Raw genomic sequence first — 17,056 nt, 5'->3', positions numbered from 1 at the left:
TGTGTTTGTGTATGTGTACGTATACACACATATGCATATATAAACAATATTGAGAAATAATAAGTGCTATGAAGAAAAAAATAAGGGGACAGAGAGTGAGGAGAGCAAGAGGGTGGGTGTGCTATTTTATATTTTTACATCAGTTGGTCAAGGAAGGCCTCTCTGAGGGGGTGATGTTTGAGTAGACACCTGAATGAAGTGAGGGAGGGAACCTCGTGAGTAGCTGGGGGAAGGCATCCTAGGCAGAGGGAATAGCAAGAGCGAAGACCTCAGTGCTTTCAAGAATAGCAAGGAGACTAGTGTGGCTGGACTGCAGTTAGAGAAGGGGAGCGTAGTAGGAAAAGAGGCCAGGGAGGTAGCCAGGGATCATATCATTTAGGGTCTTGATGCTTAGTAAATTGTATTTAGTAGATTTGAATGAATGAGGTTTCTCTACCATCTTGGAACTCTTCCTGACTCATTTACCTTGTGCTGTGTGGTTCCTACCACATCTTATGACCCTAGTCAGTGTGAGTTGGAATTCTCCCCTTGGGATTGTTTACTGAGGCACTGGGAATTTGAAATTGGTAGGGTGACATTGCTTCTACCCACTTATCAGGCTGGTGCCCATCCCCCAGACGTGGCCAGCATACCTAAGTATACAGTCTGAATGTGACCTCCCAGACATATGCCCACATCCATAAAGTCCTGCAAGGACCTGTATCTATTGAAAATTTGAGAGAATAGCTATTCTTTTTTTCTCAACTGTGGGTTTTTTCACATATGTGGGTTTGGAATTGCTGAGCATATCAGCCTGAAATACGGCAGGCCACTGCATGGGTTGTTATAGGTACAGCTAAGGTTGACTGCCTGGTACAAGGGGTTGTTACCAGTATGTGTGGGCTACAGAAGAAAACTGCTTGACTCTGTCTATTGTGAAACAAAGGGTCTGGGCAAGTATTGCTGAGGCAGATATAAGGAAATAACCTTAACAGGCGCCAAGTTATCTCTGAAGAGATTTAAAGAACATCATTTCTGTTCTTTAACGTTGCTAATTTTTTTTAAAAATTTATTTATTTATTTATTTTTGGCTGTGTTGGATCTTCGTTGCTGCGCGCGGGCTTTCTCTAGTTGCGGCGAGCGGGGGCTACTCTTCGTTGCTGTGTGCAGGCTTCTTATTGTGGTGGCTTCTCTTGTTGCGGAGCACAGGCTCTGGCGTGCGGGCTTCAGTAGTTGTGGCACGCGGGCTCAGTAGTTGTGGCTCACGGGCTCTAGAGCGCAGGCTCAGTAGTTGTGGTGCATGGGCTTAGTTGCTCTGCAGCATGTGGGATCTTCCTGGACCAGGGCTTGATCCGATGTTCCCGGCATTGGCAGGTGGATTCATAACCACTGCACCACCAGGGAAGCCCAACGTTGCTAATTTATTGATATGGTTCTGTTTACTAAAAAGATGAAAAGCAGTTGAACTTTTAAAACTGATTATCGTGTGCAATCCTCTGGGTTGTTCTTGCAGAGTTATTTTCATATTGGCCCCTTGCTCTTTATTTCATTGTCCTCCTCATAAGTCTTCATGATCTCAGCCTCTGTCGTCCAGCAGCATAGTCTCAGTGTCTCTGTTCCCATTCTAGTTCATCCTGATAAGGCTATCAGCAGTTTGTCTAAAGTCCTGTTTTCATTATACCACTCACCTCCTCAAGAGCCTATGGCGGCTCTCTGTTGTCTGCTGTATCAGATCTTAACATTCCACCTTGCTTTCACTGTCTCTGTCATCTTAACCCAAATTAGCCATATTTTCTACTTCTCTTTGTTACAGGCAGGCTGTTTTTCTTAACATCCCTAAACACGGGGTTTTGCTGCAAGTTTTTGCTCTTTCTGTTCCTCCTTTCTTTAATCTTTCCCTATCTCACTAGCTACCTAAATTATAAAAATCCTTTGAGTTGCGCTTAAATCCTGCCCCTTGTAACTAAGCCTTCCTTTGCTTTTGAAAGAGTGAAGTCAGGAAGAGCCTGGGCCTTAAGCTCAGTAGATCTGTGACTGAGTCCTTGCTCCTCTGTGTTGTACTGTTCACCTTGGGCAGGCTAGTTCCCCTTTCTGTCTGTTACCCCATATGTAAAATGAATGGTGTTGTTAAAGTGGGATGTTTGAAAGTGCCTAGTCTAGTGCCCGGTACATAGTAGACATTCAGTAAATGGTGATATCATTGGTTGAGCCCCCTGCTCCACTATAGTTTAGTAGTTAAGTGAGCAGGCTCAGGAGTCAGACTGCCTGAGTTTGAGTCCTAGATCTGCTTCTTACTAACTATGTAAACATATTGCTGTACCTCTCTATTTCACAGCTTCCTCATCTATAAGATGGAGTTAGTGATAGACTCTACTTCACAGGATTGTGAGAATTAAGTGAGGTAATTTATATAAAGTGCTTAAAGCAGTGCCTGCAACATTGTTTAAGAAATGTTAGCTATCATTTTGGTTTTTTCCTTTGAACTTGCAAGCTTAGCACTTACTTTATTCTGTAGTCTTTAATTCATGCTTTTTGACCTTGTTATTCCAACTGAGAGATTACTATTAGTTTTGTTGTGGGGATAGTGATCACACATTGTACAGCTGTCTTTAGCTTCAGTGCCTGGCACAGCAGTGGATATGTAGTTAGCATTCGATATGTACTTAATAGATTTTATCATTGCTAAGTACATTTTTCTTGGTCTCGAGTTTGATAATAATAGCTATCCTTAATTGAGTTCTTTTAAGTGCCAGACGTGTTCTAAAGTTAGCTTCATATTATCTTAGGTCATCCTCACAACAACCATATGAGGGTTCTCTTGTTTTTCCCATTTTTTAGGTGAGGAAACTGAGGCACAGAGGAATAGAAACTTTTGCTAGGAAGTGGTGGAACCAGGAATAGCACACAGCAGTCTTAACTGAGAGTCTGTGCTCTTAACGAGTTCGTGTCCTGTCATGGGTATGGTAAATAGAAGATTATACCTTTGATGTTTAGTATTCATGTTCAGTTTAGTTTAGAGCTTTACTATTGTAGTATAGCGGCTACTTTTTTTTTTTAGTTGTTTTAATTTTTTAGCTGCATTGGGTCTTCGTTGCTGTGCGCGGGCTTTCCCTAGTTGCGGTGAGCAGGGGCTACTCTTTGTTGCGGTGCGCAGGCTTCTCGTTGCTGTGGCTTCTGTTGTTGCGAAGCACGGGCTGTAGGCGCGTGGCTTCAGTAGTGCGGCACACGAGCTCAGTAGTTGTGGCGCGTGGGCTCAGTTTTTGTGGCTCGTGGGCTCTAGAGTGCAGGCTCAGTAGTTGTGGCACACGGGCTTAGTTGCTCTGTGGCATGTGGGATCTTCCTGGACCAGGGTTCGAACCCATGTCACCTGTTTTGGCAGGCGGATTCTTTTTTGTTGTTGTTGCTAGAAATCTCTCCTGTCTTAGGAAGTTGACAGAGAGATGCTACTTTTTTTTTTTCTTGAATTTTATTTTATTTAATTTATTTATTTATACAGCAGGTTCTTATTAGTTATCCATTTTATACATATTAGTGTATATATGTCAATCCCAATCTCCCAATTCATCACACCACCACCCCGTGGCAGGCGGATTCTTAACCCCTGCGCCACCAGTGAAGTCCTATAGTGGCTACTTTTAAAAAGTCAGGTCATTTTCATCGTAGCTTTGCAAAAGCAGTGCAAACCTAATTTTCAAAGACACTGAGATGACTTCATTGTAATAATGACCACATAGGCTATCATTTTCTCATTTAATGTAAATAATGCTCTTTCTTTGAATTTATATTTGCTTGTTTAATATACTGAATTAGAGCATTCGAGTCTCTCAGATGAAGAAATTTTTACCTGTATGGTAGTTGCTTTTGCTATGACTAGACATTGATTTGGATTAAGGTTCATTTGGAGATTCACATTCTGCCTATATCAGCTAAAAGCACACGAAGAGTGTTCAGTTTAGAGTAGTTCCTAGTGTGGATGTTAGCTGTAATGTGCAATAAATTGATTTGCTTCGTAGTCTTTTAAAAATTTTAGCCAGGACATGCTTTTAAAAGTGAGAGGTCAGTGATAGGAGAAATTGAGGCCTAGATTTAAAAATAACAAAATTGCTTACACGGAACTGAGGCCTAGTCATCTGGTTTCCAGGGTTATGTAGCATTTCATAGAGAATAGATACCCAATTATTTTCATCCAAAATATTTTGACAAATCAATCTAAAGTAAAACTTTTATTTACTAGAATGCTTAGAAAAGGAGTTTTCTCATTAACCAAGCTGACCAGAAAACCCTTTTAGATGTAGCCCATTTTGGTAAAAATTGTTCCAAGAAGTATCACTGTACTTTTTGACATTTTAAGTACATTCAAGTGAAAATAAGCATGTATGTAAACATTCACACTATTCTATTTCTTTTTGTGCTTTAGGTTTAAGGGATACATTTCTTAGTTGTAAAACAGATGGGTCATTAAGTCACTATTTTCAAATAAACCTCTGATGTTGGTGGTTATGGAGGGCGGTATACAAAACAATGATACTTCCAGTAGATGTAGACACCACTGTCTTTATCGTTTGAGTTTTGGGGCATCTGATACCTGAGTCTTGCTGGAAACTTTTAGGAAAATATCAATATGCAGGAATTTAGACAGAATTGATGGAGGCTTGGATTCATTCTGGTGCTAAACTAGTAAGTGACCCTATAAAGTCCTCCTCTGCCCTACCCCCCATCCCAATTCAGGTAATCTCAGCAAACAAAAGAAGTCAGAAAAGTCTAGATAAATAAAAGTTCTCAGCTGAGAATATACAAAGAGCAGCTGAATTTCAATTGATTTTTTCTCCCCCAAAGTCTGTAAAGTCCCCTTTGCTCTCTAGGGCATTTAATATGGTTTGATAGATGATTAACAACTTGAAACTTTGACATACCTGTAGAGTTTCTAAGGAGAATGCTCTATATAAAGACAGTCAGTAAGATGAAATGTTTCCTTGAACTGCCATACCAGTAACATTTCCCTTTATATGTCACCCTGTAACCAACTATTTTCTGGAGGGGTATGTATGTGTGTGTGGTTATGCAAAAATGAGTAGAATGTGGTCAGTGCCATCAGAGGCATATAGTCAATCCAGTCCCATTTGTACACAGGCAGAGTCTCTCTAAGCCAAACTCTGACTTAAAAACACTGCTTGGTTACACAGCATCATTCTGGGACTAGAGCTTCTTCATTATTGCTGAATTTTAGCATTGAGCAGTGGTGGGAGTACTTAGAGATCATTTAGTCCTTACATAGTTGTAATAATTTAATGAATACAAAGCCCCACACAAATAGTAAGTACTGTGACAAATAGTAAGTACTCAATATATGTTAGTTAAACCTGAATATCATATACAATTGGTGAAAGAGACCCAGCAACATGAAATGACTTGTCTGGTGCCATACATGTAGTTAGTGGTCGAATCTGGCTTAGAGTTTAGGTCTCATTATTCCTAGCTCATGTTTATTCATATCTTCTGCCTTGAAAGTGGCATGACATAAAACAGAGGCTAACTCAATTAATCAGCAGTTACTTATTACCCGCTGGGTGCTGGCACTCTGCTGAACTCTGGTGAGTACACAGGAACCTTACCAAAGGTGGGAGGGAGTCCGGGAAGGGAGCAGGTTAGAGCAAGGGCATCAGCCTATCTGGAGCAGAGAGCTATTAAGTTAGGAAGCTATCAGATAAGCAGGTGGGGTGAAGTGGAACACTGGGAAACGGAGGCCTGCCCTAAGTCACTAGTTCTGTGTATTTCCTTTAAGCGTCAGCCTTTTGAGAGAACCTAGTGTGGCATAAAATATATAGTCATTGGGGGCTTCCCTGGTGGCGCAGTGGTTGAGAGTCCGCCTGCCGATGCAGGGGACACGGGTTCGTGCCCTGGTCCGGGAAGATCCCACATGCCGCGGAGCGGCTGGGCCCGTGAGCCATGGCCGCTGAGCCTGCGTGTCCAGAGCCTGTGCTCCGCAAGGGGAGAGGCCACAACAGTGAGAGGCCCGCATACCGCAAGCAAAAAAAAAAAAAATATATATATATATATATATATATATATATATATATATATGGTTATTGGAATTAGCCCTCCTGGGTTTGAATTCTGGTTTTTATGACACTCTGCTCAAAACCATCAGTGGCCTCACATTTCTTTAAAATTCGAAGTCCTTGCTCTAGTTTACAAGGCCCTATGTAATCTGGCTCCCCTCTCTCTCTTACCTCTCTTTTGCTCCCTCTAGGCCTCCTGTGCCTCCATCACAAGTGCTCTTGCCTTGGGGATTTTGTGCTTAATGCTCTCTGCTACAGAGCTCCCCAAGAAATTTCGCATGGCTTGATCTTTCACTTCCTTTAGGTCTCTGCTCTGTGTCACCTTATCAGAGAAGTCTCTGACCGCCCCGGGTAAACTAGTACTCCCTCCCTACCAGCCTTTATCTGAATTTATTTTTCTTTATAGCACTTATCACCACCTGATATATACTTATTATCTCTTTTCCTTAAAATGTAAGCTTCTCGAAAGCAATATCTTATAGAGCATATAACAGTGTAGAGCAGGTATTCTAAATGAATGAATGAATGAGTTTTGTAACACTCAGTGTGAGCCTCAGTGTGCCCATCTGTAATAATGCTTATTTAATAAGATAATACTTATCAAGTGTGAAGGAAACACACTTCTGTGTTTCCTCCACTGTCAATACTTCTGACACCAGATGTGTGGATTTACCACACACCAAGCAATTATCATATTCTCTGGACTTCAGTTGGGTGTCCTCCAATTTAACTCAATTCTGACACTACCTGGAGTTAGCATCAGATTCCACAAATTAAGGACTTAGTCCCACAAGACTCCCCCCACCCCACCCCCTTCAGATGCCAATTGTAAGTCCAAGTTCTTATCTGTGCTTCTGACCAGTGAGCCATATTGGAGGTTCCCATGAGCCCCTCCTCAGGTTCAGCTAGTTTGCTAGCTCAGCTCACATAACTCAGGAAAACATTTACTTACTAGATTACTGGTTTATTATAAAAGGATATAATTCAGGAGCAGCCAGATAGAAGAGATGCATAGGGCAAGGTATGTGGGAAGAGCTCAGAACTTCCTTGCTCTCTCTGAGCGCTGACACCCTCCCCGCATCTCCGCCCCCACCCCCCCCTGCCTTTCCAGAGGTTGATGGGTGGAACTGAAAGTTCCAACCTGATAATCACTTGATCTTTCTGGTGACTAACCCCACCCAACCTGAGCCTATCAGGAGCCCTACCCTAAGTCACTTCAATAGGTAAACTCAGTGTGCTCCAAAGGAACCCTTTATGAATAACAAAAGACACTACTATCACTCAGGAAATTCCAAGGGTTTTAGGAGCTTTATGCCAAGAACTGGGGACAAAGACCAAATATATTTTTTATTATACCACATCAAGTATGTAGCCCAGTGTCTGGCACATGGTGAATGCTCAGTAAATGCTAACGTCTGTCCTCTTTCTTAAATTATTTGTTTGGCCACCCAGTAGATAGCTTTGACTCTGATTCCCATTTGACTTGGGTAAGAAGGACATTATACATCTTAGTGATGAAAAATGATTATTTATATCTTACATAGTGTTTTTTTTAGCAGAATGCAGTATTTTATAGTGCTTACATATTCCAATGGAACCAATAAGCTAAAAACCCTCATTTAATAGAATAGATATATTTTAGGAAAGTTTGTCAAAAGGCAACTTTTTAATCAAGTGAATTCTATATTTCTATTGTAAAAGTGGAGTTATAGTTTTACTTAAAAAATGGCCTCAAAATAAGATAAAATCATAATTTGAAGTGTTAAAAACCAATATATTCTTGACTTTGCAAAATTTTGCTTTGTTACACCCATGATGACACAGGGATTTGGGCTAGCGAGTGTTGACCTAAAACAGAGACTGCCAGATATTTCTCCAGCAAAGAGGGGTTTATTCACGGTCAGCAGAGAGTTGCAGTTTGGGGTCTGCAATCATGGCTAGCCAAGTGGAATCCCCCTCCTGGCAAGGGAAGGGGAAAAGGAAGTTGGGAGGGGTATAGCAAACAAAGAGTCCATGGCTTTTCATTGGCTGAGAGGAGTCTTCTTCATAGCAGTTGGGCTTGGCTGTTGTGGCAGGGTGTGCGAGCTCCCCCTTCTGGTCTCCCAACTCTGTTTAACTGAAGTTTCTGTTTATTAATTTTTTACAGGAGAAATAACTTGTACATGCTGCTAAGGACTAAGTTGTTCAGTTTCTACTTAGGAGAAGAGTCACTCAGCAATCACCTGGAAGATTTTGCTTAATTATTGTTTCTTAACAGACTTAGAGGCTATTAACACATCTGTGTTTTTGTAAGGTAACTGGTACTTAATAAACTTCGGCTTGCCTCTTTACTATCCTTGGTGACCGAATAAGGGCCAAGGTTATGACTCTGACCCCCAAATTTTGTTATTTAAGAAGCATCTTATCATAAGAAACAGTTAATTTTTATTTATTAATTTAAAAAAATATTTATTTATTTTGGTTGTGCTGGGTCTTAGTTGCGGCAGGTGGGCTCCTTAGCTGCAGCTCACGGGCTCCTTAATTGTGGCACGTGGGCTCCTTAGTTGCGGCAGGTGGGCTCCTTAGTTGTGGCACGTGGGCTCCTTAGTTCTGGCGTGCGAACTCTTAGTTGCGGCATGCGTGTGGGATCTAGTTCCCTGACCAGGGATCGAACCTGGGCCCCCTGCATTGGGAACACAGAGCCTTAACCCCTGTGCCACCAGGGAAGTCCCAGGAACAATTAATTTTTAAAATTTAAAATTCTAATAAGTGCAATTTCGTTTTCGTTGGACATTGAAGCTTTGTTTATATATTGTTACTATGAGATATATACAAATGATACAGTATACAGTGGTTTCCTCATCTTCTTCCACTAAGCCAGTCATTTAGCAGTCTGGTGTTTCACAGGTGAAACTTGGGCATTAATCCTGAGAGGGTAGGAAAGGCCCTCACAAAGGACACTGTCTTTTGGCTAGAGGAGCCATATATTACCTATTGTGTTATAGTATCTCTTGAAGTTCTAGTGAAACTTGAAGATAATTAATTGTGTTTCCCCTGGGCAAAAAGTACTCTATTATTGTGTTCTGTATTCCAGCTACTTGCAATAGAAGACAGGGAATGCTCTTAAAATGCAAGCGTGTAAACAAACAAAAAAGTCGTACAATAAAATTCCAAGCTCTGCAAATGAATGAATGAATGAATCTCCTTCGTCCTCCCTACCAACCAGAAAAAGAAAATAGAAAGCAGGACATGGGAAATCAGGGACTCTGTTCCTGTTGCAGAGGTCAGTGAGGGACAAGGGTGTTCAGATTCCCAGGCAGGCTGGTGTTTCTCCTTATTGAGAGATAATCCATTCCTCTGCTTTCCTAGTCCAGGACTAGGGGCTTAAACATCTAGGATTCAAACATGACCATTCCAAATCTTAGCACAATATCTAGGTAGAGTAATCTGAACAAAACAATACACTGTCTACAGACAGCGTAGTTAAAATATAGGCATTGCAGTCTGATATACCTGGGATTGATTTTTTTGCCCTGCTACTTTTTGTGTGCCCTTATATAAGATATTTAACTTCTTTAAATACATTTCCTCATCTGCACAGTGGAGATATATCTGCTTCAGACTGTTGCTGTGAAAATTAATAAGATTATGTATACAAAGCTCCTAATATAGTACTTGGCACATAGAGGTGCTCAGTTAGTGGTAACTTAATAATAAGGGTACATTGTCTTTCCGAAAATGTCTGCCGTATAAAATATTGTGTATGAGTGAATTTAAATTTTTATTGTTGTGAATTGATATTTGGTATCAAGGCCATTCCAAAAGCAATGAACATTTTAACCAGTGCCATGGGAAATCTGGCAAAATGTGGGAGTTCTTTGGGAGTGACGAACAAAACCACCACCCTCTACTTAGTGGCACAGTTACTCTAGAGGAGAAAGGCGGACCTTATAAGTAGCTTTAGACGGGAATATATATGCCAAGGTCTTGATCATAGCATGCTTTCTATTAGTTGTATGTACTTATTCAGGATGTGGAGAGAGACCAGTGATCTGAGAATTAGGATGCTCGTGATGAATGTATTTTTCTTTTTTTAAAAAATTTATTTATTTTATTTATTTATTTTTGGCTGTGTTGGGTCTTCATTGCTGAGCGGGGGCTACTCTTCGTTGCGGTGCACAGGCTTCTCATTGCGGTGGCTTCTCTTGTTGTGGAACACGGGCTCTAGACGCGTGGGCTTCAGTAGTTGTGGCACGCAGGCTTCAGTAGTTGTGGCTCACGGGCTCTAGAGCGCAGGCTCAGTAGTTGTGGCGCACAGGCTTAGTTGCTCCACGGCATGTGGAATCTTCCTGGACCAGGGCTCGAACCCGTGTCTGCTGCATTGGCAGGTGGGTTCTTAACCACTGTGCCACCAGGGAAGCCCTGTGTTTTTCTTTTCAATAAATCTTTTTTTCTTCTCTCCCCAGCTGCTCAGATAAAGAATTTGATGAGCCAACTAGGAACTAAGCAAGATTCAAGCAAGCTACAGGAAAATCTGTGAGTAGCTTCCTAACAAGGTTGGGATTTGTGAGGACCTTTTGGGGACACACTTAATACCCTTGCTGACTGGCAGCTGAGGTTTCAGGCCTGTGAAATCAGAATGAGAGGCAGTGGGATATGAGGTCATAGCTGGATCTAGAAGGGGAGCAACAAAATATATTAATGGGTTGTGATCTCCGTTGCCTCGCAGAGTCCTTGAACGCTGCTTCTTTCCTCCCTTGGGCAGTTTAGCAGAACAATTTAGGGAAGCAGAGAGGGAATCCCTACCACTCTTAAACTACATTCTGCCTAAATGAGCTTCCCTGTTGGCAGAGGCCTCCTGATGAGCTACAGCGCTCGTCTAATCTGGTTGGATTTCCAGCTGTCTATCATATTAGAAAAATGTATTCAGAATGACCCGAGGAGAGTCTGAGGGAGAGAATAGTGGAATAGATTCTTTTTATTATGTCCTTCTTGACTCCATCTCTGCTTTTAGAAGTTCTAGTTTTCATCTTTAACACGCACTGAACAATATTCTTTGTTTCCTGACCTAGACATTGTGAAGTGAGAGAATGACTTACTACTTTGAGTTTTTTCCAGGGAGATGTGAGATAGCTCTGGGTATGTTAGTACTGTCTACGATGCTCAGGCTTCTGATTGACTTCCCTCTTGGGGTTTTTTTGTTTGTTTGTTTGTTTTGTCTCCCTCTTGGTTTTGATTCCTTTGTTTTATTTATTTTTTTATTTTTATTATCTTGGAGGCCCCTTTGCAGTGAAAAAAACATTAGTAATTAGTGGTGTGGTTTCCCTGTCCTCCCTTAAACCCTTTGTACAAATGGCCAGATAGTAGAGGAAACCATGACTAAAGGAGCCTTTTTTTTTTTTTTTTTTGCGGTACGCGGGTCTCTCACTGCTGTGGCCTCTCCCGCTGCGGAGCACAGGCTCCGGACACTCAGGCTCAGCGGCCATGGCTCACAGGCCCAGCTGCTCCGCGGCACGTGGGATCCTCCTGGACCGGGGGCATGAACCCGCGTCCCCTGCATCGGCAGGCGGACTCTCAACCACTGCGCCATCAGGGAAGCCCTAAAGGAGCCTTTTTTGTATTTCTACTACCTTTCAATCCCACTTAATATAGCACACATTCTTCCCTCTTTAATTTCCTTCCCCCTCTGCTCGTTACATTTTTTTACACAGTATAGGGCTTCTTTGTTTTGGAGGGAAGAGCCAGAAAGTCAGGCCTAAGGGACAGGTAGGGAGCCAAGGATAAAGCTGAAAAAGCATGAGCTTTAAGCAAGAGCGTGGGAGTAGATCTTTGGAGGTTGTTCCCTAGGGTGGAAGCTGTGCTTCTAATGCACATTTCGTCCAACCTCCAGTGCCTGGATTCTGTCACTAGTCGGTGGACTGTGACAGACAGTACCCATGCAGAACTCCTGGGCAAATCAATACGAGAGTTTTGAGAGAGCGTTCAGTGTGTTAAAACTCTTAGATTGAGGTGTGGGGGCAGTTGCTCTTCTTCTATCAGAACTGCTGAGAATGCTTTTCCTTCCTCCCCGAGAAGTTAAAATACCCAGTCAGCAGGTTTCCTTGAGGCAGGTTCTTTCTACTCCGTAACATGAAGACGACTTGAGGTGAGTATGACTGGGTAGTATTTCCGGAATTTTGTTGTGAACCTGGGCATCTAGGAACCCATTTCTTCAAGTGCCCTTTCATTCCCTGCGTTGTGAGACACTGAGAATGAACTGATAACAACAGCTCTCAAGAAGTGAGAATATCCTAAAACATATCTTTTCTCTCTTAGGCAACAGTTACAGCACTCTACAAATCAGCTTGCCAAGGAAACAAATGAATTACTGAAGGAATTAGGGTCCTTGCCCCTTCCTTTATCTACTTCAGAACAGGTTGGTATTTTGTGGGGTTTTGGCTTGTTTTTTAATAAGAAAGGACTTTGTTTTTGTGGAGAGGCAGTGTGTGAAACAAAAATAACTTGGCCTTTGGTTCTAGATAGACCTTCTCTGAACCTCAGTTTCCTTATTCATAAAATGGATAAGTGTCTTTTGTGACAACAGAAAGAACGCATGCACCAGATCTTGCAAAGTGCCTAGCATTTAGTAGGTACTCAATATGGGTAGTGGCTGCTGTTATTAGTAATAATATATTAGTAAAATGGGTTTAACTGGAGAAGAATGTCCATGTTTGCATCTTGTTGGGGTTTGACCTGCAGCTTTATGCTTTCGGGCTTGATCCTAGTTTTCTTGTATCCTGTATCTATAAATTTCAAGCAGACGTCTTCTATATTTTGTGGTCACTTTCATGTCGCATCATGAATCATTTATAGGTCTCAGGTTGAGGAAATGCTCAGGGAAATAGATTCTTCTATTTAAGTCATTTTCTTCAGTGGCCATTTAAATCCTTTAAAAACACACAATTTTTACTGGAATTCATTGTTCCCTTGATATGCGTGCCTTTTCTTCAGACGTTCCTGAAGTCAGATGTGCCCCCTCCATTGTGGCTTGACTTTTTAATCTATTATTCATGGTCTGCCTCAGGCCTCAGATCCTCTCTCTTCCAGGGCAAAAACCTTCTCCATCTATCTTAGCCTATTATGATTCTATTTTGCTTTTAGTTTCTGTACCATTCATGGGAGCACTTAACTTACATTTCTTTTTATTATTGAATTTTTTTAAATGATGGTATCCTATCTCTGATGGCTCTTAAAGATGAAGCCTACCACCTCCCTATCCCGGGTTGTCTGTGCATTGTGACTATTGGAACATAAAACAATGTTAGTGTGTTGTGATCATCATTTATAAAAATGAAACAAAGTAGAAATATCAGAGTGTGTAACCATGTAATAAGGGTAAATACTGTTAATGAAACTTTCATACATATGTATATATATGGTGCTAGGTCAAGATGTCACATTCTTATTCTGTGTCTCCATCAAAAAAGTTTGAAAATCATCAGTTTAACCCATTCCTGGCAAGTCATTTAATGAAGTATACGTTCAGTCTTTGGAGTTTTGGCATCCCCTTGCACAAAAGAAAAGAACCAAAACTAGGTGCTTTTGTCATCCTGCTACAAAGTAGTAACCTTAATATAATCACCCTTTGACTATCCGCATGTGCTGTTTGTTTTGTTACTCATCCTGATATTTCACCTATGGACCAGTTCCCCCTTGCCATTCATTATCTCAAATTGTTCCCAAATCACCCCTTTCCTCCTCCCAGCTGTGCACTTAGGGAATCCACACTTGCAGATAGTTTTAACAGTAATAAAAAGGGAGTCTAAGAGTCTGATGTAAACAGAGTATTGAAAGTACTTAAGTGTTAAATAGTAGCCTAAGCAAAATATAAAGTTCAATCTGCTTAAAAATAAATCTAACGTATTCCAAAATCAAATAGAATTTAGTTTTGGATTATGCATGCTCTTGTTCCCTTACGTTATCTTGGATCATTAAGAACATGAAATAAATCTACAGACATTCTCTCTGGTGAAATACAAATCCTTGATTCCCTTCCTCCTATTGTGCTGAATATTCTTTGCCCTTTCAATTGTTTCTTTATCTAATTAATGTTAGCCCTGTCACCCATCTTTTTGTTACTGGACTATCAAACCATACATCCTACTCTCAGCATTTTTCTCATACTTACGTGCTATCATCAGTAATCTTCTAGTTGCTAAATCCAGTGGCCTTTTTTGAGTTTATTCACTTTTCTTTGTTTCATTTGATCCTCTTGCCCATCCTGTCTTCGCTGAAACTTTCTTCTTTCCATGATCTCTGTAGTAAAGCCTACAAAGTAGTTTTCATGTCTCCCAACTCTGGTGATCCCTTTCTGGCCTATTTTCTCTTACCCCAGGTTGAGTCTCAGCCTCCTTCTCTGACTTTATATCTTCCTAGAAGTGGGTGTGCCCCAAGGCTCTGCCATTGATCCTGTAATTTTATTACTCTATGCTTTCTCCCTCAGGAGTCTTTTCTACTGTACTTTTATGAGCTTCCTGTCACCTTTATGAATGTGATCCCCAGATCTTTTTCAAGCCCTAGCCCCTAAACCTCTAAGTATTTGGCCCATATTGCCAATTCCTGTTCTAACATCTCCTCTTGAATATGCTGCCTTCATCTAAAATTTAATGTGTTGTCTTATACTGAATTCCTTCTGTTTCACCCAAACCCCTTAACTAAGCTGATTAACAATGCTTATTGTCATAAAAAAGTTTGTGCCTTTTGACCTAATGTTCCCACTCATGCAAATGTGTCTGCGTTCTAAGAAAAAGAAACCAACTATATACTCTGGAGCCAAATTTCCTGGATTTAAATTCTACCCCTGCCATTTACTGTGTGATCATAGGCAAATTGCTTAACCTCTCTGTGCCTCATTTGTCTGATCTGTAAAATAGGTACTATAATAGTACCTAATTTATAGGTTGATGTATGGATCAAATGAGTTATTATATAAGGTACTTATAACAGTACTGGTACATGATAAGCACTGTATAAATATTAGCTGTTACAATGGGGCTCACTTTAGCTTTATTTATAATGGTTAAAAATGGAACAGTCTAGAAGGAATGTTTACCTAAAATTTACTAGATCAACTTGATGGAGTATTATGTAACAAAGACCATAATTGTGAAGAGTATGGTAACATGGAAAATGTTAATGATATACTTAAAAGATAGTACTTTTGTATAGTGAGATTGGGGAGTGATGGGTTTTTTTCCCCCTATTGTTATAATGTTTATGTAAAAATTAAAATCCAAGAAAAGGGATAAAAAGTCCCTTATCTAAATTTGCTTTTCAGTATTACCATCACTCTCCCAGGTGTGAAATTTGAGTCATCCCTTGACTTTATACCCCTTTCCCCACAGCCAGTCACATAATATTCCTTAGATTCATTTCTTTGTGTTCCCATTACTGATACCACATCTTCCTAACCTTAAATCTAGATTATTGCAGTCATCTTTTTGACTTGTTTCTTTTTCCCATTCCATCACCATCACGGACTAATTTTTCTAAGTTATCATTTTGTACCCATCGTGTTCTCCACACAGAAATCTTCGTTGCTCTTTGTTCTGTAGAGGTTGAATCCCAAACTCATTATCTTGGCATTTAAAACCTGCCGTGGCCACCCCCTTTCCTCCTTTTCCAATTTTATCTTTTAGCTATGCTCATGAAAAAGCCTTTGGTTCAAGCCAAACTATCCTTTTCTAGATCCTCTGCAAATTTCTGCCACCATGCCTTTGCTCACGCTGTTGCCTTGCCTGGATTCGCCTTACCCCTTCTCTCTGCTCTTCACGCCTTACTCTTCCTTCAGTGCCCACCTCCTCTGGAGGCCTTTTGATCACTTAGATTCTTACTGATCATACTTGCCTCTGTATAATGTGTACAGTACTCTGTATAGTACTAATTGAATATAGCAATTATTTGTATTGATTTGTTATTTGTATATCTAAATTCTTTATCTCCAAATAGATGATAAGCTGTTTGAGGTCAGGGGTGACTTTTTACTTCTGTGTTCTCAGCACCCAGCAAGTGCTCTCAGTATGTGTTTTTTGAGATGTAGCATCAGTAAGCTTAGTAAAGGTAGCTTGTAACTCTACAAAGTAGTTTTCAGGTTCTCAAAGATTTTGAACCTCACTACAGTGTGAAGGAAAATGATTCCATGGTTTTCAGGTAAGCTGTGAACTCAGTATAGATGAATACAGTTTTAACATTTTAGCAAGAAAACAATCTCTGTTGGGTATTCTGCTTTTAGATTCTCCTGGGAGCTAACATTTTGAATTGTGGTTCCCTCTGAGATTCCCTTACCAGGTAAATGATACCCAATTCCCAGGTTTGTCAGAATGAAAGAAGGAAAACTCTGACTTGGCCTATAGTATTAACCAGGGATTTGAGTTAGAAAAGGACAAATTTATTAATTTAAGGAAGAGCCTATTTCATAGTAATTTTCCTAGTTGGAACTCTTTAGGAGGTATAATTTTTAATGGGAATTAAAACCAAATGATTCTGGGTTAATGTGAAATTTCAAGTTCTTATTTAATTTCCTTAGCGCCAGCAGAAACTTCAGAAGGAACGTCTCATGAATGACTTCTCTGCAGCCTTAAACAATTTCCAGGCTGTGCAGAGAAGGGTATCTGAAAAGGAAAAGGAGAGTATTGCCAGAGCAAGAGCTGGATCTCGTCTTTCTGTAAGTTTATTTCCAAAAGAAGACCTTTGCAAATTTCAGGATGTTCTTTCCTAAGTTTTTAAAAATTTTTTGACCATTTTGTTTGCTTACTATCCCTCCAAATAATAAACATAGACATTAGCTGCTGTGAAAATGTCAGATTGGTTTACCCTTTGTTTAAAAAAAAAAAGTGTACATATGGTCACTTTGTACACTAGACTAGAAAAGAATGTGCCCAAAGATTTACAAAAGTGACAGGTAGAATTGTGTGTAATTTTCTTTTTCCTTTTTTCTTGTCATGTTGATCTTATGTTAAAAACTTAAAAAAAGAAAAAAGAATACATCTGTTTCCTAGAAT

General features: G+C 40.4%; 1 protein-coding gene across 4 annotated transcripts in view; it reads left to right on the top strand.

Moving 5' to 3' along the window:
- The window catches only part of STX12 (syntaxin 12), a 34,278-nt gene that overhangs the window by 2,800 nt on the left and 14,422 nt on the right, over positions 1 to 17,056 (top strand). For 2 of the 4 annotated variants that reach the window (XM_027109502.1, XM_027109504.1), the window contains exons 2-4: positions 10,484 to 10,553; positions 12,333 to 12,432; positions 16,582 to 16,719. In XM_027109502.1, the coding sequence (XP_026965303.1) occupies positions 10,484 to 10,553; positions 12,333 to 12,432; positions 16,582 to 16,719 (308 nt within the window). Of the gene's footprint in view, positions 1 to 8,184; positions 8,332 to 9,111; positions 9,301 to 10,483; positions 10,554 to 12,332; positions 12,433 to 16,581; positions 16,720 to 17,056 lie in introns of all 4 variants that reach the window. The other 2 variants (XM_027109503.1, XM_027109505.1) reach the window with 2 other exon arrangements.

The sequence above is a fragment of the Aethalodelphis obliquidens genome, unplaced genomic scaffold, assembly GCF_003676395.1.
Source record: "Aethalodelphis obliquidens isolate GAN/ISIS:26980383/991018 unplaced genomic scaffold, ASM367639v1 scaffold9, whole genome shotgun sequence".
NCBI classification, from domain to species: Eukaryota; Metazoa; Chordata; class Mammalia; order Artiodactyla; family Delphinidae; genus Aethalodelphis; species Aethalodelphis obliquidens.
This window is presented reverse-complemented; position numbering and strand designations above follow the sequence as displayed.